Source organism: Lepisma saccharinum, chromosome 6 (genome assembly GCF_977018435.1).
Source record: "Lepisma saccharinum chromosome 6, izLepSacc3.1, whole genome shotgun sequence".
In the NCBI taxonomy this organism is placed as follows: domain Eukaryota; kingdom Metazoa; phylum Arthropoda; class Insecta; order Zygentoma; family Lepismatidae; genus Lepisma; species Lepisma saccharinum.
Genome location: NC_139234.1, coordinates 69,421,225 through 69,448,150, shown reverse-complemented (window position 1 = coordinate 69,448,150; position 26,926 = coordinate 69,421,225). Strand labels below are relative to the sequence as shown.

The 26,926-nt window shown below is 40.8% G+C and overlaps 1 protein-coding gene across 2 annotated transcripts in view; it reads right to left on the bottom strand.

Annotated features, from left to right (window-relative positions):
- Nucleotides 1–7,863: 7,863 nt before the first annotated feature.
- LOC145988847 (organic cation transporter protein) overlaps nt 7,864–26,926 on the bottom strand; it is an 86,716-nt gene continuing 67,653 nt past the window's right edge. For both annotated transcript variants that reach the window (XM_083124082.1, XM_083124083.1), the window contains exons 7-10: nt 20,926–21,159; nt 19,235–19,449; nt 12,552–12,742; nt 7,864–10,555 (exon numbers count right to left, since the gene is read on the bottom strand). In XM_083124082.1, coding sequence (XP_082980208.1) covers nt 10,334–10,555; nt 12,552–12,742; nt 19,235–19,449; nt 20,926–21,159 — 862 coding nt within the window. In that variant the 3' untranslated portion in view covers nt 7,864–10,333. The remainder of the gene's footprint in view (nt 10,556–12,551; nt 12,743–19,234; nt 19,450–20,925; nt 21,160–26,926) is intronic.

Below are 26,926 nucleotides of genomic sequence, written 5' to 3'. Positions count from 1 at the left end.
TAACCTTTGGCTACATTCGTAATGTGAACTCCCTATTTTATCAAAGTTAAAAACTTGAACCTGTATCTAGCATTTGCAAGAAACATTACCTTAAAACTGAATACTTGTTCGTATGTGTGGGTGGCAACATTGGTATCTAGTTGTAACCAGTTTCCAGTTGCCTCCCCTTTGACAAAACCTCACCAGATGGGGAAAGTTAGGACACCCGCCTTGGAGTTCCCAATCACAGATCATATTTCCCAATGCACAAAGGGCTCAAGAAGCCGCGCCTCTTTCCCAGTGTCATCAAACCTTGTATGACACTCCTTCCCCACCTCTCTCTCTCTCTCTCTCTCTGTGAGCAATATTCATGGGTCTTTGCATTCCATCAGCTGAATATGTAAATTGTAAATCAACTTTCGATTTTTAAAAAATAATTGTTCATTATAAATATTTAAGGAAGAAAAAAATCAGGAGATTTCCACATGTTCCTGAAACTTGTCAGGAGATCAGTAGATCGTGCTGAAAATCAGGAAATCTCCTGTGAAATCAGTAGACCTGGCAACACTGGAACAATGTAACATTAGGTATCCACCCACAACTATCGCACGACATAGTACACCAATTTACCACCAGAGCACACATACGCTAGGCGAGAGCGGCACAGTGGCAAAGTGTGGAACTAAGTGGTGAGACATAAAATTGTCCGCAAAAATGGTATGCAGTATTTATTGCATATTGCCCGAAGTCTCAGGTTCGATTCACGACAAGTGCTCGAATGAAGTATTGACAAGGCTTACTGCGGAGAGAGCCTTGGTCTAAAATGCCATATATAGACATTAGCAATGGAAGACTGCTCTAGACAATTCAACTTAGTTTACATGACAAAGTTGACCAGGGACTGACAGGGCTCTGAATCAGTATAATCATCCCCCTGTGGAGCGTCTGATGTCTGATGTCAGGCACGTATCCTAGAAATATATTTCGGGGGGATCCTAACCAACTGTCTCATAATAATAATAATAATAGTAAATAATAATAATAGTTTAAATTAAAATAATTATATTTAATTAAATATATGTATATGAATTGATATTGTATTTTCATTACATGACATTATCTAGCTTACATATAGTTTAGCCGGCCCCCGTAGCCGAGTGGTTAGCACATCGCGCTACGACGCCAGAGGTCCCGGGTTCGAATCTTGGCCTGCCCATGGATGTTTGCGAGTGTCCATCCATCAATTTCATCATATCATCACTCATCCCCATCTTTGCAAATTAGCCAAAAGTGGCACAAAAAGCGAGGTGAAATAATGCAAATTAATCAATCAATCAACATATAGTTTAGATCGCCAAAATGAAAGAAATTAATGTAAAATACATAAAGAATTGAATATTTATTCAATAACAAATAAAGAATGTTAGATCCAGTTGACGAAAAGTAAAGTCAATGATTAATACTTTATGCATATTATTGATTGATTGATTGATTGAGTTGGTGTTTTAAGTTCACTTTATGCACAGAAAGACTAATAGCGACTGGACCTACAGTTTAAAGTGGGCTCCGAACCACTATATGCCTAAACCGTTTATGCATATTATCGTAAGTAATAGTGTGCATAAATCTTCTTTGGTACTGTCATTCAAAGTTATGATCCCAATATAATGCTTGCTTTCCAATAACAAAATGTTAAATTAGTATATTTCCATTATTTAATTTTAGTACTTGGTAAATCTTTCGTGAAGGGGAGGGGGGGGGGGGGGTCTGGACAAGAAACGTCCAGCCTTCGGTGGCCGGGCCTCTTGAAGCCGTGTGAGGCCGGACGTCGACCGTGAGCTCGGAGGCTGAGGCCGTGGTTGAGATGGAGTTCGGAGGATGAGGCTGTGTGAGACCGGAGGCCGACCTTGAGCTCGGAGACTGAGGCCGTTGGAGGCCGGAGTCTGAGATGGAGTTGGGAGGCTGAGGCCGTGTGAGGCTGCAAGCCGATGGGAGCTCGGAGGCCGGGCCTCACGAGCAAAGTCAAATAGACATCTCTGCATACACGAAAGCAGGATTCGATCACACAGAGAGGGCCTGCCCGATGGCGGAGTGGTAGCGTCGTCGCCTTGTAATCAACGAGTCCCGGGTTGGATACCCGGTTGAGGCACATAGTGATTCGGATCCCACTTTAAACTGTAGGTCCAGTCCCGATTAGCTTTACTGTGCAAAAAGTGGACTTAAAACACCAACTTAATCGATCACACAGAGCTCAATACCACCACTAAAGCTACATCTCGTTTCCAATAGATGGTATTATGAGAATTATTGAGAAATTCGGATTATATGAAACTGTCTTTCAGAAAGGAAGCCTGGCCTCTACTATTTTGTTTGTTAGGAAACATGCCAGAGTTTATTTAGGCCTCGCGGCTTAGGAGCTTTCCCTAATTTGGCACCTTGTTTGGCTCCTTATTGCGTGGAGTGTGGTCTTTTCCCCTAACTTCTGGACTTTGTAGCAACCACGTCCTCTGTCGTACACAGGATTTTTGTCAGAGAGGGATGGTGGGGGTGGACTTGTAAAAGTGCGTAGTACCGTATGTACCTGAAATTTTTATATGGGGGTCAGGCCATTGATAAAACTTGAACAGTACAATTATTATTATTATTATTATTATTATTATTATTATTATTATTATTATTATTATTAAATATTAATACTATCATGCTAGTGATTAGAATGTTGATTTATAGGCACTAAAAACCTCTCGAATAGGCAGGCAAATAGACACCAAAAATGATGAAAATAGGCATTTAAAAAGGCACTATACGAGTAAAATCAAGAAGGCATAAATAGGCATTTAAAAATTCACCTTAAAATAAAAAATAACAATAAAATAAGCATTGGATTTTTCATCTTCTAATGAACAATTACACTGACTGCATTAGCATTGCAATTTATAATTTATAATTACAGTTTATTCATAAAAGTGCGTTGAAGCTTCACAAACTATTAATACTATTTTGAGCTAAATTCACCTTTGCTGGAAATCAAAAGTTGAAGTAATTCTGGTATAAGTATGTTATTGATTGCGACAATTTCAACAAATGCCTCAATTGCGGGTACCATTCTTCTCAATGAAAAAACGAGAACATTTCCACTCTTTTAACAAAAAAAAGTTTTAAAGGATGTTATTAAAATTTCTCTTTAAAATTATGAACTTGTGTTACCTATTGTGCTAATTGTGCACAAATTATGCATAAATAATTCACAAGAGTTTGAATTAAATCCTTACTTGCAGGAAAAGGAGGGTAACATAACCTGGTTAACTTAAAGAATTTGCATTATTTTATATTTGTGCGAGTATATGACCTGTTTATCTGTGTATGTGCATGAAATTTTAGAATAAATAATATCGTTTGAATTAGTGTGATTCTCTGTATGCAACGTGAGGCCACTAAAGTACGTTTTTCACATATCTTAATCACAGCATTGTTGTATTCGGAACTGGGGTAATGTGAGATCATAGGCGTAACTTGGTGGTAGCAAGGGGGCACTTCCCCCAAATTTTCAAGTTTATTAACGTTTACAAGTTGAGGGTATTTTGTTGACCTCCTGGACCTGAAGAAAATAGAAATAATGATTAAATTTTATGATTTCTGAAATGTAGCAAACTTGCCCTGAACGCTATTCTAATGGAATGGAAATATTCTCGATTCTGTATTTTTCCAGAAAAGTGAAGTCCTCTGTTCGATTCCCTCGCCCACCGATATTTGGTCCGAAGTTACTCCAATGTGTGAAATGATGGCTCGTCACAGTATCCATTGTTCACCATTTACCCTGGAAACAGAGTTTGCAGAGTAGTCGGAAACAAAGATGGCAGCCAGCCTCATGAGGCCCGGCCTCAGCCTCGGCCTCCAAGAGACTTGCGAGGCTGAGGCCATGTGAGGCCGGAGGCCGAGGTCCTGTGAGGCTGGAGTCCCACATGGAGTTCGGAGGCTAAGGCCCTGTGAGTTCGCAGTCCCACATGGAGTTCGGAGGCTGAGGCCCTGTGAGTTCGCAGTCCCACATGGAGTTCGGAGGTTGAGGCCGCGTGAAACCGGAGTCCCACATGAAGTTCGGAGGCTGAGGCTGCATGAGGCCGGAGTCCCACATGGAGTTCGGAGGCTGAGGCCCTGTGAGTTCGCAGTCCCACATGGAGTTCGGAGGCTGAGGCCGCGTGAAACCGGAGTCCCACATGAAGTTCGGAGGCTGAGGCTGCATGAGGCCGGAGTCCAACATGGAGTTCGGAGGCTGAGGCCGCGTAAAACCGGAGTCCCACATGAAGTTCGGAGGCTGAGGCTGCATGAGGCCGAGGTCCCACATGGAGTTCGGAGGCTGAGGCCCTGTGAGTTCGCAGTCCCACATGGAGTTCGGAGGCTGAGGCCGCGTGAAACAGGAGTCCCACATGAAGTTCGGAGGCTGAGGCTGCATGAGGCCGGAGTCCAACATGGAGTTCGGAGGCTGAGGCCGCGTAAAACCGGAGTCCCACATGAAGTTCGGAGGCTGAGGCTGCATGAGGCCGAGGTCCCACATGGAGTTCGGAGGCTGAGGCCCTGTGAGTTCGCAGTCCCACATGGAGTTCGGAGGCTGAGGCCGCGTGAAACAGGAGTCCCACATGAAGTTCGGAGGCTGAGGCTGCATGAGGCCGGAGTCCCACATGGAGTTCGGAGACTGAGGCCGCGTGAAACCGGAGTCCCACATGAAGTTCGGAGGCTGAGGCTGCATGAGGCCGAGGTCCCACATGGAGTTCGGAGGCTGAGGCCCTGTGAGTTCGCAGTCCCACATGGAGTTCGGAGGCTGAGGCCGCGTGAAACAGGAGTCCCACATGAAGTTCGGAGGCTGAGGCTGCATGAGGCCGGAGTCCCACATGGAGTTCGGAGACTGAGGCCGCGTGAAACCGGAGTCCCACATGAAGTTCGGAGGCTGAGGCTGCATGAGGCCGAGGTCCCACATGGAGTTCGGAGGCTGAGGCCCTGTGAGTTCGCAGTCCCACATGGAGTTCGGAGGCTGAGGCCGCGTGAAACCGGAGTCCCACATGAAGTTCGGAGGCTGAGGCTGCATGAGGCCGAGGTCCCACATGGAGTTCGGAGGCTGAGGCCCTGTGAGTTCGCAGTCCCACATGGAGTTCGGAGGCTGAGGCCGCGTGAAACCGGAGTCCCACATGAAGTTCGGAGGCTGAGGCTGCATGAGGCCGGAGTCCCACATGGAGTTCGGAGGCTGAGGTCGCGTGAGGCCAGAGTCCCACATGGAGTTCGGAGGCTGAGGCCGTGTGAGGCCTGAGTCCGAGATGGAGTTCGGAGGCCGAGGCCGGAAGCCGTCCTTGAGCTCGGAGGCCGAAGTGAATTGGACATCTCTGGTCCAGACTCTCTGCACTCCCCCCCCCTAAATACGTCCTTGTCTGATGTGTCCAGTTCATGCGTGCTTCTGTTCGTCCTTCCATTTATTTATTATTTTCACTATTCATCCTTATGTTCGCGATTAGCCAAAAGTGATAGAAACGCGAAATAAAAAACGAAATCAATCAACAATTTTATATATATATAATTGTTACAAAACAATAGAATGAAGAATGTGAGAGAAGAAAACTAGAGTTCAATAGAGGAAAACATGGAACTGTCAAGTTGGGAAATAAATAACACTGCACAACATGAAATTTGCCCTTTAGATGAAAATGCGTGATTCTAATGTATTTGTGCATGACAAAACCGAATATGTAATTTGTTTCCGTGTATCACGTGTCATTTAGCCAAAAACACAAAATTTGAAACTTACATAAGAAACGTATGGTACAATAGCCAAAAGTGTATTTCTCCTGTGTTACAAAGAATGAAAGCTCGAAATTATACATTGGTATGACAGGATAAGATGTATGCAAGAAGGTTACATGAAATACCGTTGATTCATGTTAGTGGGACAGTCGGGACAGAGGTAATCATTATGTCCCTTAACACTGGCCACCACGACAGGCATCAAGAACATATCACGAGATCCAATTGACAAGCCCCAAAATGTGGGATGCGGCAACGAGAAATAAGCTTCACGCGATTTAGCCCACCATAGGTGCTTGGCGTTCCTCCCTTTCTCTGTAGTCAAGAAGTTCTTATTCGACTGTGTACTGGACACAGCCGTCTAACCATGCAAGGGTTGAACCCTCCATAAGCTGTAATGTCATTGTGAGTATTCTACATATTCTTGTTGAATGTACCAATTTTGCTTTCCTCCGGTAAACTTCTAATCTCATCAGCTGTTTTTCATCCCTGTTGGGAGATGATAGCAGTGTTTTATCACATGATTTTAGCTTTAGCTGGTCTGTGAGGAAGCTTTAATTAATTCGACTTTTTAATGTATTGTTTTTGTCTTGTCTACAACCTTGCGCTTTTTACAACCCTTGTTTTAACATTTTAAGTAAAAATCTTAGATAAGGGCAGAGCGTGCCCAAGGGGGGGGGGTTGATGGGGGTTATAGCCCCCCCTTTGGCCTAGCATTCCTAAAAAAAAGAAAGTCAAATGTAGGAAAAAGACGGCAAAATGAGGGATGAGTATGAAAAAGAGTGTACGTAACCCCTCCCTTTCGAAAATCGTGGGCACGCCACTGGATAAGGGGATATTTTCCTGCATATATTGAAGGGTGAAAAATGGCCACACGTGCCGACGGAACCAAAAATTTTGACACAATCAGAATGTCTTTCTGTTCCATTACACATCAGGCTTGGTTTGATGAAAATCTTCGTCAAAGCACTAGGCCGAGAAGGCCAAGCTTTCAGGTACCTCTGGACAAAATCCCCACGCTTAAGTGAGGCAAAGGTTATGGAATATGTGTTTATTAACATGATGCTGCGTTTCAAGTTGGTATGCTCTAATTTCCTAGGTAATTTGAAAGCACAAAATTATGAAGCCATTGTTCGTGACATGTTGCATTCATTTCATGTCAAAGGGTGCCACATGTTACTCAAATTACACTTTCTGAATTCACGTGTAGGCTTTTCCCCACAAAACCTGGGAGGAGTCAGTGATAACATGGGAAACGGTTCCACCAGGACATTGCTGTGCTTGAAGAGCGCTTCAGAAGACGTTGGAACGGTAGTGTGTTTGCTGACTATTGTTGGTCTATCATCAGGGAGACCCCTACATACGTATATGTATGTACAAGCATAAATGCTCTACAACGTCATGTTCGTAGGTATTGTTACTGTGTTTTCTTACTGTACAGTGTATTGTAATATGCCTATCACACATACTTGTAGCAATGCATCAGGTGGCTGTCGTCCAATGAAAATGATGCGTGATAGAAGCATACGGTTTTCACACTTCAATTCTGTATCTTTTCTTTAGTCCAAATCACATTATTTCATCTCAAGGACAGAAAATGTCTTCAAATGTGTTGTGCAGTGTAATTCATTATGCAGTTTTACACTGTATTCTTCCAGTTACTCTTAATAATAATGCATATTTGTCCTGTCAGAAAAGATAGATTTTCTTGTTTACACATGAAATCCAATAGTGGATTCACATTCCCAGTGAAGGGGCGAGAGAAATGCATCAGTGGCTAAAGGGGTAGGATTATTTTCTTGGGGTAGTCTTATTAATATACCATGCAAAATACCTATTTGGTTTAAAATATCATAAATTTATTGAATTTTTTCTCGTTGAGTGGAGTCAGCGAGTAGGGTGAGGGTGACAACTTCGTCAGCGTCGACCCGCTTGCCCCCCTTCTCTGGCGCCGTCACTACAGTCCGCCCGGTAAGCAAAAAGTTTAAATCGCTCATTGCCGTTGCTAGGGTAAAATATGAGTATGCGATAGGGAGTATATTAGGTACGAGTCACATTTAAAGGTTAGGTCTAAATTAGGAAAAACAAAAAAATATATTAAAGAAATCTCTTTATTTTATAACATTCACAACTACCATATCGATAGAAATAGATAAAAACTCTTATAAATATTAACACAAATCGCCAGCTGCTCGACTCAACAATGGTGAACGGTAAAAGTCTTTGGCTTAATCATCCACTCACTGAAAATACCAACAGTGTAGCACACATTAAAACGTTTGTGTTAAGATATGTCGTACTCTTCACAGCATTTGCGTTTAGGTTCAGGGTTTGCAGGAGTTGAGGCAAGTGGTGGAAGCGCTTAGCACACTGCTGGATTCTCATCTTCGTGTTCGATATGGTTTTACAACAGGGATTAAGTTACGTTTCACACCAAATAAAGTTTCCAAAGCATTGTTATTTGTAATATGTAACTACGTAGGTCCGTGTAGCAAACTTGATTGTAAAATTATCAGGAACAAAACATTAGGCCTCTTTTATGTAATGCACGATGCTATTTTCATGTTAAGGAAATTGCATCATAAGGTAAGGAAAAGTTCCCCCCGCACATTCTCGAACTCGGCTATTTTTGGACGTGATGTGAGAAGCACCACGCCCCGACCGCCTTTATCTCTCAGGGTTGCCCCCCAGCTACCCACTTATTAGAGGCTGGTTGAGCTCCAGAGCCTCTTTATGGAGAGACGAGGTTGGAAAAACTCCGACTTTAGATCCATCTTTCCGGGAATCGAACCCGGGTCTCCCGCGTGACAATCAGGCACCGTACCAACTAGACCACCACGCGTCCACACGCACACAGATATATATTGAAATTTGTCCAGTCTGCGCGGTCACACACAAGATATGGGTTCGATTCCAGGTGCGGGTGAACTCAGGTGGGAATTTTTCTTCCGGTGGCCACTCGCAAGCCGCTCTGGGGTTCACTCAGGCTCTCATCAATGAATACATTGGGGGCAACCCTGATAAGAGGTGGGGTAAATGCAACAGCAGTGTGGTGCTGATCACATCACTAACACTATGGCCGACATCAAGAATGGGTGAGGCTCTACCTCCACACACCTTTTTTCTCTTATGGTATGCTGCAATGTACAGGGGGTAGTTTTATCTATACCCTGATTCTGAGTGCTTAGCCAATGAAGTAACTTGAAAGCTTTAGCACTACACTAAAAAAAAACCTTGCAATTCTGCTCATAAATTCCCAGCATACTGGTGAGAACGTAATATACATATTTATACGAAGCAAAACTTCACACCCAGCAAGATAATTCTCACAATAATAATGAGAATGATAACTAACTTTTTTTCCCTGAGACGAGATATCGTTAGATTAGTCCGTCTGCAACAATGTCACGAACGCACGTCAAATCCGTAACGTCAAGCATCAGTGTTTTTGCTAGGTTAACATACCTGGTAAGTAATTCAATAGCTCAGGGACATATTTTCATGATGTGTATAGTGGACGGCTATTTTCGTGTATTTTTGGTATAAGATAAACTTTTGGCAGCTGAGAATATTACAATCAGTCTTCAATGTGATATGATCAAGTTAATGTGTTGTAGCAATTTGAATAACATGTGCTCTCTGGTCCAGTGCTTCCTGTAGAGAAATATTCACTCAATTTTACCTAGGGTCACAAGAGGTTCTAATTTTCCCAACAGGTCCTATATTTTAGACTTATGTCCGAAGAATTTGTAAAAAGTCGTAAATGCCCTGCATATCGAGCTAGAAAAACCTTTTAGTGTATAAGGGAAATGTGACAAAAAATGGCTCCCCAGAAGAATTCTTGAAACACTCAAGAATTTGAAGATGTTTTATTATTGAACTAAAAATCCGTCATTTCACAAGATTTACTCACATTATGATATTATTAGCTCTGAATGATTATGTTCTAAATTTTCGATGAGTGTATCATCCCTATATTTTGTCTATAATAATCTAGTAAACCTAATTATACTTTTGTATTATTAAAAAAAGTAACACAATGGCAGGATTTTGCACTGATTTGAAGACAATTTATAGAAATATCCGGTAGGTAACATTATCGACAATTCTACCTAATAACAAATCCATTTATATGTCTTATCAGCTCATAGCGATGGAGTAATCTACATGTCAAGTAAAATTATTGATAACTTACTGACGACTGTGAATGTGACTGTATTTAGGACACTGTCTTACTTTTGTTGTTGGTGATCTGGTAACCCTAATTTCGCCATAAGATATAGGATTAGCATCATTGAAGATGCTTCGATACAAAATGCAACTAACTTCACCCGATCCAAGACAAAAGAAAAAAATAACATTCCCCTCCAGCCATCTTGGAAGATATTTTCCCAAATCTTCCCTTCTTCCTCATAACATTCACGAACAAACAAAAAAATATATATAATATACACCTTTCTTTTGAGAATTAAAAAAATATCCATCGTAGCAAATACGTTGCTCAACTCTCGCACAAGTATATAAAAAAGTCGAACTTCTTCCATACACACGTCAGCATGTAGGCCTTCTAAGCGGTGACATCGTGAGTTCTAAGCGGGAGGGATTCCTTCTGCTGCTTCTTCCCGAAGCACGACGCGCAGGCGGTGTCCCCCTGCCCAAACTTCTCCCCGTCCTGAAGGGTCTGGGGCAGAGCCTGGTTGAGGGTCTCAGGGAGCAGCAAGGACAAGAGGCCAGAGATGAGGGCGATGGTTCCGAAGATCACGGTCGGAAGAGTTTTATCAAAGGCGTCCTGCGGAAACAATAGCACAATCAACAGAAGAATAACTCCAGACCAGTTACATGGACTACGAACAGCACGCTACAATGGCTGTGACCCTTCCACGTAGTACACCCAATTGTCAACCTCACTTCCACGTAGTATACCCTGGACTGAACTTTGCACACTAACGAGGCTTTGGCGTCTGGACCTACGGCCAGTATAATCCTCTGTATGTGTGTGTGTGCTGTCTTGTGTTCTCTCCTTATGTGTGCTGAGTGCCCCTTTACAGCCTCAGTTTTTAACTTAAGCAAGAATATTTTAGTCCTACGACATTACAGTTATATTATTAGTTATATTTTAGTTAGCCTAAGTGCTGACGCACCAAAAGTTTTAAATTCAATCAATCAAGCACGCTACAACGCTACTACTAGTAGAGGTCGTATCCTGGCTTGGGTATGGATGTTCTTTGTGAGTGTCCATTCATCAATTCCATCACATCATCACTCATCCTTATTGTCGCGATTAGCCAAAAGTAACAGAAAAGCGACGCCAAATAACAAAAATCAAATCAAGTGAACTACGAACATTGATCGATTTGATTTATTTTACTTCGCTTTTCTGCCACATTTGGTTAATATCGAAGATGGGGATAAATGGTGATACGATATGGATGGAACAATCACAAACACATGTGGGCAACAGAACACAAATCCTACAGAGAATTGTCCTGTCTGTAGGTCCGGCGAAAGAGCCTCGTTAGTCTGCAAAATGAAGTCCAGGGCATTTTAGATGGAAGGGAGGTTGAAATTTGGGTACTTAGGGGAAGATTACCCCTTACACTCCGAACTACGAACAGACTGTTCTTTTTCAGTGATGACCATATAAGACTAAAATGCATTTTCAGTAAAATTTTAACCTCAAATATATAAAGAAGAAAATGTAGAGACAAGAAAAGAAAAACAAACCTCCAGGTTTCGAGTTTTAAGTCTACGTTAAGAGCAGATAAGCTATCATAGACTAGATCTACAGTTTAAAGTGGGATCCGAACCACTATGTGCCTCCACTGGGTATCGAACTCAGGACTGCTTGATTATAAGGCCTATGCCATCGGAGAGGTCCTCCATATGTTTCCAAAAATTATGACAAAACAAACATACGCTCATATGTACAACGTATACACGGTAGTCATATGAACATTAATTTTCATTTATTTTGTTTTTAGCAAAGCACATTTGTTCATTAATATTGTGCCAAGAAACACTGTCACAATTTAAATGCAAAGCAGTTTCCAAAGTTCACGGTTGAAATACAATTTTTACACTAAAACATAATAATTCCGTGTAACTTGCAAAAAAGTCTGATATCAAGAGCCCCAACTATGATCACATAGGCTACATTATTGTAGCATTGTAGCCTACTTATATGCGAAGTAGTTTCCAAAGTTCACGGTTGAAATACAATTTTTACACTAAAATTGTGGCCGCGGTGACTCAGTCGGTAACGCGTCTGACTACCATGCTAAAGGTCCCGGGTTCGATCCCCGGCCGGTTCAAATCCGGGAACTTTTCTAACGATGGAAGCGGCCCCGGCGCCCACCCAGCGTCGAATAACATGGGTACCTGGGGGAAACCCTGGGGGGTAAAGGCGGTCAGGGGCGTGATGCTGATCACATCACCCCCACTCACGACCGGATCAAGAAAGTGTGGGGCGTTACCCCCACACCCCCTATACGCTTTCATGGCGTGGTGCTATGCACAGGGGAACACTTTACCTTTTTTTACACTAAAATATAATAATTCCGTGTAAGTTGCAAAAAAATCTGATATCAAGAGCATCAACTATGATCACATAGGCATTGTAGCATTGTAGCCTACTTAATCATGTGTCATAGAATAGATATAATGTCAATTAACAGCCTTCTATGAATGGTGGCAGTAAGTCACCGAAGTCGATATGCGAATAAATTATGTCTTTTTCGCAAGTTATAAGGAATTATTATGCATATATTAGTGTAAGAGGTACTCACCAGGAGCGTAATTAGCGGCGTGAGCGCCCCGCTGAGACGCGCACACATACTTCCAATCCCCAGAGCAGTGTTCCTCACCACGGTTGGGAAGAGCTCTGCCGTGTAGTTGTAGATGATGGCAAAGGACCCGGCGATGAAGAATTTACCAATCATAACAATGGTAGTTGCCGACACGCTGCCCACGGAGGTTTCTGGAAAACAACTGCTCTTGCATTAATTGTTCCCTGCTTTCCTATACAAGAAAGCAAAAGAATACAAATATGATCTGAATCTTAATGTAGCATGTGGAAATACATCAGTGCACTCCTAGTGCAAAGATTCCAGGGCATGATTTTCAGGCAGGCTGTGGTACGGTGATAAATTTGGGGGGAAATTCTAAAATCAAAAGAGACAAACACTTTGTATGACATTACATGTTATCACATTATGGTGATTTGATAATATTAATACATCAATAGATTTTTTAAAAATAATTGTTATTTTGTTGGTCAATAATTTCCAGTGTTCCTTATTCCAGAATAGAATTGGATTATTTGTAATGCCCATTTATTTTGTATATTGTGCATAATAAAAAAAATCATCTTAAAACATTCATCCTTCTGGTCCTCTCTTAATATTCATCAACATTACTAAGGCTGATAAGTGCGAGTAGATTTAACAACAATCAACTCTGAATTATCAATATTCATTGAGTTTCTGTGATCATCCCTCTCTCCAGAAATCATATCCTCATTGGTTAGCACTCACCCACTCATTAATTGGAATAGCTTTATACTCTTTACAATAGCTGGCCGGAACGATTGACTTGGTAAGTAATGACTTGTGACTTCATTGGGGGTAGGTAGGACGGTTAAGCCCTGCAATTGGAAAATGCCCTACGGTAGGCAATTTTTTAGATTCGGTTGTCCAAATCCCAAGCTTAGAAACAAAAAGTTAAGTAAGTTCCTCGGCATTTTGACCGCCCCCCCCCCCCTCGCAACACACGCACACACACACACACACACACACATATACACATCTATTTACTCAGTTTCGTGATGCACCTCTAGTACGAGGTAGTGATGGACATTCCGTCTGACCTCATGACCTCATTTCTTGTCAACCAATACCCGTTGAAAGACAGTCATTTACCTACCTATGTGTATAAACCTTATTACATCAGCATTGCGGCATTCTGTATGCGCATGCGCACCTGTTGTAAGTGTCTGATACTCCTGTGAGCTAGAAGTAGTTAGCAACTCCTTTTGAAAAATTTAATTGCTTTTAGTGCTTTCTTCGTGTTAAAAAGGATGAGCGTCAGGAGGAGACACTCACCAGTTCAGTATGTACTGTACCACATTATTCTAATTTAATCTGGGGAGGAGAAATACTATTGTTTAGACTGTAGATAATTTGTGAGGTTCAATTTGTGTGTTATGGTATGTAGCTTCTCTAAAGTCAGTGGTATCGGGAGTTTATTGTACTCTGCAAATGCAGTGATTAAGAATGATTTCTTTTCTGGAGGTTTGTCTACTTTCTTTCAGTATTTCGACAATTGTTGCTATATATATACACACAGTGGAACCTTGATAATTCGAACTTGAGGGGGAAAAATTCAAGGTATCAAGAATTTCGACTTACCAAGGTTCAAGTTATCAAGGTTCCACTGTAGTGTATATATATATATCCAGTGGCGCAGGAACGTTTTTCATTTGGGGGGGGGTACAAAATTCAGCCTCCTCTATATATATATATCGAAAATATTCCATTTTAGAACAGCACACGAATTTCCTGTTTTTTTTTAAAATAAAAATTGGCATAAATATTTTTTATTTCTTTATTTTCCTTAGAATTTATGGTCATTTTAAGAACAGATTTTAACCAGATAACAATTCCAAAAAATATAAAGCTCTGGACCTTGTTCATGGGCTCATTTTGAATTTAATGAAACGGAATATCAAACGGAAATGTGAAAATTGCGAACAAAGACATCTATTGATTTTTAATGCAGAGTGATATTTAAGGGGGTGAGGAGGATTCCCCCTTCCCTCGATCTTCAGCCATCCCAACCAGGAATAATCGTCTCTCACCAACTGGATATAGAAACCATATTATTGAATATATCATACTTATAGAGTCCACATCAGTTCAGTTCATTTTAATTTTAAAGTCCCATAGCTAAGCATAAAAATATCTTTAAACAATTTATGGCAGATGTGTACCACATCCAATGCCTTTTAGAAGCCATGTATTCGGTATTTCCTCAGATATCTATAGGGTGTTGTATTTTTTAAAAAAATATTTAGTTGAGATGGTTCCCGATCAGCTCGTAAGAGGTCTAATTAAGTTTGGAATATTTGTAAAACATTTGACAAAGCATTTATTTGTAACATAATTACTTTTACCTAACGACGTTCTTCAAGCACTGAAAGTAATATCATTACATATACAAAACCGAAATCCTTCAGATCTCAGAGCAAGCTAGGAAAGCCAAACGCTCGAAAGTTGTTTTATTTCTCTTTTCAATCTTCGGTTCCGGCCAAGGTTTCTTTTCGTATTTAGTAGTATTAAATGCATATACATGCATGTTTTAAGGTGACTTGTCAATTCCTCGTTTACGTGAAAAGGTGATCATTAATCTAAGGAAAAGGATGTGCGCATTACAGTTAAAGATTTTCGCATCTACAAAGAAAATCCAAAACACATTCCCACCTCGCCAGCCTATGTGGCGGAGGTGTTAGCATAGCGTTCTACGACGCCAGAGGTCCTCTGTTCGAATCCTGGCCTGGGCATGGGTGTTTGTGAGTGTCCCTTCAACAATTTCATCATACCATCACTCATCCTCATCTTCGCGATTAACCAGAAGTGGTAGAAATGCGAAGTAAAATTTACCAAATCACTCAATCAAACACTCCCATCTTGCTCAAAGACCTTGTGAATTCATTTCAAACTCTACCAATATCTACGATACCAGCCGAATGTGAAATGTCATAAACCTAACCTTAACTGATTAGAAAAATAATTTAGAAGTTTTAAACATACCTTTTCCTTATACCCCCAGTGCAGTGCTTTCATGCAGAAAAATTTGCAAGAAATTGAATGAAGTCTAGTTTAGATAACACAGTGGCCTTGACAAGCCAACTGGCAAACCATAGGACCTGCAGTGAGTCTCATTTATCCCGTGCATTCATTTGACTAATGTAATTTCTTCCAGTTTGACTTTAGGGTTTAACTTCGAATGGAGTGGTAGCGTCGTCGCCTTGTAATCAAGGGGTCCCGGGTTCGATAACCGGTGGAGACACATAATGGTTCGGATCCCACTTGAAACTGTAGGTCCAGTCCCAATTAGCCTTACTGTGCATAAAGTGGACCTAAAACACCAAATCAATCGTACCAATCAATCAACTTCGAACGGCATTGTGTTTGTGTTGTATTCGATATCAAAATTAGATTTTAAGCGATTAATGTCCAATTCTAAGTACTATATCTAATACTTAGGTAAAAGTTAGTTGTCGTCCCCTGATAAAATCACAAATTGCACCTTGTTCTAATGTCTAGGAAAGGGGAACCTTTCATTTGACCTAGGAATGACATCGAGATGAGACAAGTCGAGAATTGTCACAGCCTCATCTCGTCTCCTGTGTGGTGAGTTTGAGTTTGACTGAGTTTGAGTTTTAAGTCCACTTTATGCACAGTAAGGCTAATCGGGATTGGACCTACGGTTTAAAGTGGGATCCAAACCACTGTGCCATGTGCCTCCACCAGGTATCGAACCCGGGACCCCTTGATTACAAGGCGACGATGCTATCACTGTCCCATCGGGTGAGGTCCTTCTCGTTCTTGTTTGTGGTTTTCTTTTGTTTCGGTGTCCACTCAGAAATTGTTAAAACTTATTCTATGTATATTCACTTCATGGGCTAATTGGGACTGAATCTACAGTTTAAAGTGGATTCCAAAGCTCTGTACATGTTGGACCCTTCAATTACAAGACGAGATATTTCGTCCTGACCCACGAAATGTTTAGTATAAGCAACACGTACATTGTGTCACCACTCAAAGTTTCACAACGTATGTCATTAAAGCAAAACTTTTCTTAACGTCTTTCGGCTTTATATCTTGTTTCGATGCTGTGAACCGTCGAAATACGGAATTATATTGTAAATAGATTAAACCGGGCAGCACAGGCTCGCAATTGTTACTAATGCATTAACTTTGCAATTACAGTAAACAAAATACACGACATTTTGAAAAAATAAGTCAATACGCTTGGTATGTCTGATAAGACACACAGTAATTTAAAATTATTTTACCAATTTCTTCAAATATGATACCAGAGTTTCGAACGAGATCATCTCGGACATCAAGTATCGCCTCGCTTTGATTTTTCAGAGATCTATTTCAGTCTCGTTTCGAAATTGAGAGGAAACACAGACTTTTCTTGTCTCAGTATCATCTTTATGTTCAAAAATCTCTTAATATATATAGGTTTAAGTATAGTTTTCCCTCTTACAAAGTTATGAAGTACAGGAGTACATTGTACCCCCCCCCCCCCCAATGTCTCGTCTCATTTGTGTAAGTATTTCGTTTCGGAAAATTCAATTTGAAAAATTCAAAAGAAAAGGTCAGTCATATACTCTTCTGATGAAGATTTATACGTATATTATCTTTGAATCGACGCGACCACTTCTTTAGAAAAGTGTACCTCCCTTACGCAAAGTAGCATTCATCTGGAGCGTGATTTTCTGAGAGTAAACTTTATCTGATTCCATCATTTCACAGAAATTTTACACAATTTTCATCTCCTTAAAGAGGTTTCCAAAAACACACGTCAATGAACTAACTACATAGTAACAAGCACAATGTAGTAGAATAAGTTTATAATGGTTTGAATTTCTGTGGTAGCTAAGTAAGATAAATTAGATAATGCTTGTAAGTTATAAACAATATACCTAAACCTTTTTTATTGAGCGAATTGAAAATATGTTCCTTTAACAGTAGCACCTTGCGTCTGTCAAATTATCTAAGGGGGGTACAGGGGGTACAACGGGATTTACGGATTTAGGGGGGTACAGTACCCCCCTTCAAAAATTTGAGGGGTAGAATGTACCCCTGTACCCCCCGTTCCTGCGCCACTGTATATAGCTATATATAGCTATATTGTTCACAATTCTGTAGAGAAACGGATCTGACTTCCATTTGCTGGTTGCTTTTTGCAAAGTCGGATAAAGAAATTGTTTAAAAGTTTGAATATGTGTGAATGATAGCCTAATTTTTGAAGTTTGAAGAACTAAGTATAAAGACGAAATTTGGGATCACAGTGAGGAAATGACAGATTATATGATTTTTAAAGGCTTAGATCTGTGTGAAAATTCCAAAATTCTCGATAAGTTCTATCTGGTTTGGAAACTGGAAAGAATGAGAGCTATTCTTGTTAATGGTAAAATTAGCAATGAAAAAATGAGAGCTATTCTTGTTAATGGTAAAATTAGCAATGAACGCTTGCTGCAAAGAAAAAAATGATTTTTGATCCTACTGTCAAAATAATATACTACTGTATATGCGTTTGAAGAGCTTAATTATGCATGAAAACCCAAAAAATCCTGATAAATTTAACTTGGTTAAAAAACTGGAAAAAATTAGAAATTTTATCAAAAAGTAGAAAACCATGAGATGTTTTTAATGTGGCGTTTATAAGTCTGGAATCGGTAACTGTTACCGAAAAGTAGGTTGTCGAAATCCTTGCGCTCAAGTTTTAGCTGATCAAAGCGTGTCTCAGGAAATGTTTAGGCCTAAGTGACAAGAGACACTTGTTGCTTGGAAACCAATGATCAGAAATAAATGCAATCTTCCGAATCGAAGCAACACGACAAGCTGCACGTGTCGCTTGAACTGGGCAGTTTTCTCAATGGTGCGCATTATATCCTCTCTATCTGTTGTTAGCGCATGCGCGGTTAATGCTTTCTTATATACTGAAGGGACCACTGTCGCTTGTTGCTTCGGTATGAAAGCTCCACAAGACTTGAAAATAGTGTTATGTACACGCAAAGGAAAAAAAAACGTTGTGGCAATATAACCAACTCGGATTTGTACGTTGAGGAGGCATTAGGTTTTAAAAAAATCATGATAAAAAATACGTACAGGGGAAATATTTCCTAATATACTCACGTGTGGAATAGAAAATCACTCTGTAAGAAATACGGACATGAACTATGTCTCTTTATGTATGTGTCTTTACATGTGCAGCGAATTTATGTGACAGGGTCATAGATAAGAAATAGATCAGGATGTAACAATCGAAAGTTGAACAGGGAAATGCAAAAGTCAATAACTTTCCCGGTCTTCAACACAATAGCCCCGTCTAGTTCGCTGCACTTCTTGACTCTCTCTGCACTCGCTCGTCTACCGTAGTTGATTACACGGAGCAACACAAACTCGTCTACTTTGTTGATTTGGTGTCTGCGCCGTTTGCACTACGTTCTAGAGCGGTGTAATGTGTGGTGTATGGTCACGTGGTGCATGATAACTAATCAAATGAACGTTTAAAGCACCAGACAGGCCTGGAACGTCATTTCCTTGCACAAGCCTTACACCGGGATACACCTGCACTGCAACGAGAGTCAAAAAATGCAGCGAACTAGACGGAGCCAATGAGACAAATCTAAAGGTAATAAAAAGTGAAGAAAATTTAAACGTAGACTGGGTACCTGTAGGAATGTAGGCGGCTGTTATGCAGGCAATCCCACCCAAAGCCATGAGGGAACTGATGAGGCACCTCCGCCCCGTTCTGTCCATGAGAAGCATCGTCATGACGTAGCTGGGGATCTCCACCAACCCCACGATGAACAGCAGGAGGAAAGGGTTTCCGAACATTTGCCCCGTGTTCAGGGACAAACCGTAGTACGCCAGGCTGTTTGCGAACCTGAGGAAAGATAACGTAAAAGATTTGCTTGTCTGTCATATCTATAACATGGAATTCTACGTTTTCATATTCACATATTCACTGATGAAAATGATTTAAAATAGCAGCAAGTATCTGAACCTTATTTTATTATATATATTTACCAATGCATTTTAATTCTTTGGCACACTCGGTTGCCAAAGGACAGTGTCTCCCAAAGAAGCGGTCGCCAAATGACAGCGTCTCCGAAAAGAAGGATCGACAAAATATAGTGTCGCAAAAAGCAGGTCGAAATAAGCCAGGGTCGCAAAAAGACAGGGTGGTCGAAGGACTAGGTTGCCAAAAGACAGCATCTCCCAAAGAAGCGGTCGTCAAAAGAGTCTCCTACCTTTCGGAAATAGTGATGATTCGTGACTTAGCTGGAATACGAAGTGGTCAGGATAGCGATCTAAGGGGTAAGGGATTCGAATCCTGGACAAGGCATTGAAATTTGAAATGAACAGGTTAAAAAACGATTAGAATGAAAATAGAGATGAAGGCAAATGGCAATCGGAAAAATGATTACAAAATAAAAAGAAAACTGGCAGAGTACTGCCATGCAATTACATGTTCGATTCTCAGCTCACACATAGCAATGTCAAATTCCAACATTGTTTGTCGAGACAAAATGGCTTCCTTGGTTATGAATTCTCACAGACGTCGTCATTTTATTTATATTTACTGCTTTTTACATTTTTAAGACACATTCCAGGATTTCAAAATTCGTAAGTTATGCTTGCTGCATAAAACGAAGGTACAATATTGGAACGATTCGATTACTGAATTAACAACTTTTCAGCAACTTAACAAGTGTTTACTAATTTATTTGTCTGGGTTTTCTTTTGATTATAAATCATGCAGTACGTGTCTTATTATCAGCTTAAAGAGCACAATTTAATAAAGTTTGATAGCATACATTTATAGTACGCTGGGCATGGCAAAACTAATCGTTTGATTCTGAATTTGATGTGATTACTTTATAGGGGAGCGGAAGGACTTTCAGAATATAAATGCCTTCTGAATTTGTTTTGAATACTTGTTTATAAAAGAGGTAAAAAGGTAAAGTTATCCCCTGAACATTGCAAGATATCTTTGCATAAGGTGAGAGGAGTGGAGGTATGATCCCACGCATTCAAATCTTGAGCATCTACCACGCTCTGGCAGCCTTTACCAGTAAGGGCTGCCACTAGGTATCCATTTATTGCACGCTGGGTGAATCCCAGAGCCGTTCCATGTGGGACATTCCTGGAAATGTTCCATCCGAAATCACCCGTCCCGAGAATCGAATCCGGGTCTCTCGCATGGCAATCAAAAATCCTACCGACTGTGACATCGCGGCTCTGCTTGTGTATAAATTACCCTAAAATACCACTTGTATGAACTATACAACTTCTTCAAAATATACTGGGATTAATTGTAATTTTAAAAACATGCATTCCGATAATGAAAACCAAGTACCAGTTTAGGCACGTGTTGAGGGCTTTCTTGCGAAGGTTGGGGGTTCGGAACAGATCAAGGACTCCGTAAGTTCTTCCCTGCTTCCCCGCCATAGCTTCCGTCCCTTTGGACATGAAGTGGGCAACATCGACATCCAGGCCCCTTCGGTTCTTCCTGGCCGCCTTCTCAACGATCTTCACAGCCTCCTGGATGCGACCTTGGCTCCACAACCATCGCGGCGATTCGTCTATCAGCCTGGAATACAATAACACTACGATTACTATTGTTGTTATATAATAATATTGCGGATGCATCCCCTAACAAGGCACTGGTTGCATTGATGGCCCAGCACGTTGGGCACTGGATCGATCATGCCACCTATGGTGCAAGGTTCGAGTCCTGATGTGGGCACGGGTGTTTCATTGTCAGTAATCTCATGTAATACCCATAATCGCTATTAGCCCAATTAGTCAAAAATAACATGCAATAAGAAAAATACTAATACAAAGCATGAGTCACTCATTTACCAGTTAAGGAGCTAAGACAAATGTAAAACAAGAACAAAACACACACACACACACACACACACACACACACACACACACACACAACAATTGATTTCTTCTAGTGTGAGGTTTAAAAAAATCATTTCAATAAACGATCAATTACAGGCTGCGAATAAGACCTATCAAATATTTCCTTTCTGATAAGTTCTGGGAGTCCAAGCGTCGGATTTCTCAATCATCCAGAGATTAAAATTGTGTGTGTGTGCAAACTTTATAAATGTGCGATATTCGAGCCACACCTGCATGAGTAAACAAAGGTTCCCTAACAATAAATTATTAAGTAAACTCTGGAGCTGATAGGCTCAGAGAGCATTCATTCTTTACCTTAAGAGAGATAATATTCAAGGTAAGTTATGATTGAGTTGTGGATGCACAAAAAGAGACATTAAACTATTGTTTGCCCCTTCCTTTGACATCAAATAGAAGTAGCTATTACAAATACTATCTAGATAATTGGAGTTTGTGTTGCTTCTTTATCTGACAGGAATGTTTGTTTTAGGAAACAGTTAGACTTGCCAGTATGAGGAAAATGTATTTGCCTGTAACACATGCTTATCTACACCAGTTATTCCAAAGTATATCTCTGTGCACGTAATCGAAAAAGTGATTGCAAATAATAATAATAATAATAATACAATCGTCTTTATTAGAGCGGGGCGTGTTTCGGCCTCGAGGACCGCTCTTACAACAAACCCTTGTCTAGGTGATTAATACAAAGTAAAGTAAAAGTAAAGTACACATGGAATATTTGAACATATCCTGATGACATCTATGATGGATGAATATTGAATACAAAATACAAATTGAATAAAAATAAGAAAGAAAAAATATTATATGTATAAACTAATGGACATGTCAGCTGGAACAATGAATGAAACAGCAATAGCAATAGCAATAGCAATAATAATAATAATAATAATAATATTGAAAAGACAAAAGAAAAAGTATGAAATTTAGAGTGCTAACAGTTATAACGAGTTACATGAACAGAGTTGCCAATTATTACAATGGATATATATACAGGGTGTCAAAAAAGTTCGTTTCCAACGCTTAGGAGATGATGCTACAAGTGAAAATAAACACAAAAGTTCATGTGACGAAATGCCGAAAACGGCACCCATTCGGAGTTATTAAAGTGGGAAAATTATGTTTACAAGGAAATAGTGGCACAACGGTCAACCATATGACCGCGGCGAAGGACGTTCCACAAAGAAATGCGGCATGCTCTATTCAAAAAAGCACATGGCAGATGTGTGAAGTTGATGCGCAAGGGATTCCCCAAAAGGAAGCGAATGGGTCTGTTGAAGTCAAGGGGGTAGGGAAGGGTTTAGCGAGATGTGTTATCCACGGAAAGTGATATGTGGAGACTGACAACTAAGAAGAAAGCGAATATCCGTAGTGGACATCACCATTACGTAGAAAAACAAAGATGGTGGTCGTGGTGCGCTAGGTTGCATATGTGTCGCCATGTTCACTGTGTGCATAGTGGAGGTGCCGAGGGAACCACATCACAGACGATGTTCAAACTGTCTGCCATTAACTTCCACGCAGAGATGACAACGCCGAATCAACGATTGTCTAGTGTGACCAAACAACCCCGCGGTGTCTGCTATCGTCGCTGCGGCGACATTAATACGTGCAACGAGATCATCGGCTGACACGACAAATGTTTCGTATACGAGGCGTTTCACCTCTCCCCATAGAGAGAAGTGCAGGGGGGTGATGTCCGGCAATCTTGCTGGCGAAGGGTGTTCCACAAAGAAATGCGGCATGCTCTATTAAAAAAGCACATGGCAGATATGTGAAGTTACGGTGTTAAATGTTGTCATGGATCGTCCTGACACCAGTACGCGCGCTATAGCCAGTGCCCACAACACCTCCCATGTTAATGTGTGGCGCGTCCTATCCGAAGAGGGAATGTACCCTTTCAAACTCCAAAAGGTACAAGACCTTTTACCTCAGGTCTTTGACCCACGTGTGGTGTTTTTCCAATGGTTTTTGCATCACAAGGAAACTATCCCGAATTTTGTGAACAGGGTGTTGTGGACCGATGAAGCAATGTTCTCCAAAACGGGCGTGTTCAATAGTAAAAACAGTTACGTTTGGGATTTTGCAAATCCACATGCAATTCTCGTGGCACACCATCAGCACAGGTTTGCAGTTAAAGTGTGGTGTGGGATAGTGCATGACCATTTGATTGGGCCGTACATTTTCCCTGTTCGCCTGTATGGCGGTACATATCATGCATTTCTTCGTGATGTTTTGCCTGAACTGTTGGAGGACGTGCCCTTGGCACTGATGCAAGGTCTATGGTTCCAAAACCTTTGTGCACCAAAGGCGGGAAAAAAAAAAATACAAAAGAATTTTATTTTCCTAAACAGTATACAAGATATAGTTACATAGAACGATTATTATTTTTTATGTATACGGATAAAAGTAGTCAAGCTACTTTCGGAGGTATGTGCTTATGCCCTGGTACCTGAAAATTAACCCAGGGCGTCAGTTCCGTGAATTTTTTACGGATTCCCCCGCTTTTCTTTGATTCATCCTTGATTTCCATTATTTTTTTAATTACAATAATTCACTGTGACATTGGCAAGAATGTCCCAGTGTGAAGAACCAAATTTGTTCGGTTTTCCTGAACAAAGTTGGTTTCACATCATTCTACAAGGTAAGAAGATTAAGATAAAGGTTAGAAATAGTAGGAAGTAAATAAGTGTTAGTGTTTAACATTAATATTATTTATGATCACAGATACGAAATTACATGAGTGTGTAATTGGGTGGGTAATGTTTTCTTAGGATCAGTTTTATTGTGTGTCGTGTGCATTAGTGTTGATGGATGAGATGAGGAATGGACATTAACACGATTCTATGAATGTTAAGCAGGGTCTATGTTCTAGTATGTTATGTTTGAGATAGTGAGAGTATTATTGGCTTTGAGATGTACGTATTAATAGTAGGAAGAGATATGAAAGAACGAGTGGTACCTGATGCAAGGAGACTTGCGGGAGACCAGCAAGAGTTGGTCGGACTGGGATGAACATCGGTACGACGGTTGGTACCCGGGACATCATCAGGAAGGGAAGAAGTAGGGAGGGATTTCCTGGGAAGTATCGGGTACATTAGTACGTTCGGTAGTGGAAATATAGAGAATTGTCAAGAATCAGTGAGAGAAGTTTGCAGTGTGTTTAGTAACGAGAATAAAGAAGGGGGTGTAAGCTTACAATTTAAGAAAGAAACGAAAAAGAAGAATCTTGGTTAAATTCGGTTGGTTCCTAGGTCGAGTCCTTGCAGTGTTATCCTTTGCCTTTCTCCGGGGAGACGTAACCTTTTTTCGTTTTGGCGTATCACTGTCTTCTGTATTAGTGTCTCCTTCTTGATGTTCCTGTGGGAGGTTCTGCTTCATTATCCTCTTGGTGATCTTAGTCCTAAGGAGGGATGTCCTGTTGTTGAGTTTGTCGAAGGTGGATTCTTTGTGATCTTCTGGGGGGTATATTACATTCCGGAGGTAGGGGTTGAATGGGGAGGTGAGTGATGCCGGATTTGAAGAGGGAATGTTCCTCTTTCGACACCAGGTTTGTTAAGTCGTTTAGTGACGTAAAGTGCTCGGGATTTCTTATTAACTGGTACGTGTTGAAGTTTGGTAGCTTTTGTCTTAAATCTTCGATTTGTTTGTTTGATGTCTGGCAAAAGAAGGCTTTATGTTCCGGTGTGTCCGTCTCGGTTTTACATTTCAGGCATTTATCAGTCTGTCTGAGGTTGTGCTTATTTAGGTGTTGACCGTAGGGACCGTGTCCCGTTAGGAAATGTATGAGACCTCTCGTGGGATGGAAATGGTCCATCGAAAGTCGTTCTTTTATGTTTGGAAGGAAGCTGTGAAGTCTCCTTCCTTGCGTAGCTTGTGTCCATTCCTGTTGCCAGACGCTAAACAAGTGGTTGTAAATTTCTGGTACCGTGGCAGGGCGTATTCCAATTAGTTTATAGATTTCGTCCTCTTGTCCATTTCTGAAGTAATACTTTGATGCTCTAGTTTTAATAACGATTTCAATAGGCTGTAGGCCCGCAATCATGAGAAGAGCCAGGGTTGAGGTTGTTCTGAATGCACCCGTTAGGCGAAGTATCACTTTGCGTTGTGAAGATCTCAATCTGTTTTTAATGTACTGTTTACTGGTTTCCATGGCCCACAGGGGCGAACCATAGGAAATAATAGAATTATATATGGTAATGAGATATGTTTTTATGTGTGATAGTGGAAGGTTGTAGTTTGCTGAACTCAATGTGGCTAGACTGTTTATAGTTGTTTCGGCCTGAGTTGTTGCCAGGGCTATGTGTCTGTTAAAAAAAATCTTCTCTTGAATAGTAATACCAAGGTATTTAGCTTCTCTTACTCTTTTTAAATTTCTTTCTCTGAGTTTGATTTGAGGGTTTCTTTGTAACTTCCCCTTAAGGATAATATAATGAGTCTTTTCCGAAGCTATTTTGAGTTTAGCATGATCACACCAATTGGATAGCATATTGATTGCAGTGGATGCTTTATCTTCGATTTCCCTTCTTGAGTTACCGGAAGTGAGCATGATAATGTCATCCGCATAAGCTATGATCTGGTCTATGTCTGGATGGTCTTGTAGTTTCATAAGCGCAGGCTCCAAGTTAGTATTCCAAAGCTCGGGTCCCAGAATGGAACCCTGAGGACAACCTTTTGACGTGATCTTACTCATTTGTAGATCCGGATATTTTATGCTAATTTTTCTGTTACAGAAATAACTTTTCAGAAGTAGGAAGAGTGTACCTGGGCAGTTCATATTTTTAAGTGTTTGAAAAAGGCTGGGCCACCACAAGTTGTCAAATGCCCCGGCGATGTCCACCATGATTCCAACCATGTACTTGTTTTGAGTGTTTTGTGTTGTAGACGATAGCAGGCGTAATGCATCGTCAGTGCATTTACCTTTCGTGAACCCAAATTGTATCCCTGATATGGGTTTGAGCAGGCGAAATTCTTTGAGTCTTTTTAGGATAAGTTTCTCGAAGAGTTTTCCCAAAACGTTGAGAAGGCATATTGGTCTGTATGAATTGACCCTGGTTTCATCTTTATTTGGATGTTTCTTGATGATTATTAAGTTTGCTTCCTTCCAGGTTTCTGGGAATATCTTCTGAACAAGGCACTCATTAAATAGTTGAGTAATGTAAGGCGTAAGTACTGGGATGATTTCTTGTATTATTTCCACAGGAATTCCGTCTGGTCCCGGGGACTTCTTCATTTTCATGCTGCTTATTTCGTTTTCTACTTCCTGGGTAGTGAAAGGTAATATTGGTGATTCTGGATATGGCTGGTGATAGATTTTTCTTGTATCCTTATTTTCCTCGCTGTCGTTTTCAGGTTTGTCGTCTGGTATGAGATTCTTCATTAAGAAGTTGATGGTTTCTTCCAAGTCCTTTGTCATATTCGTGTTGTTC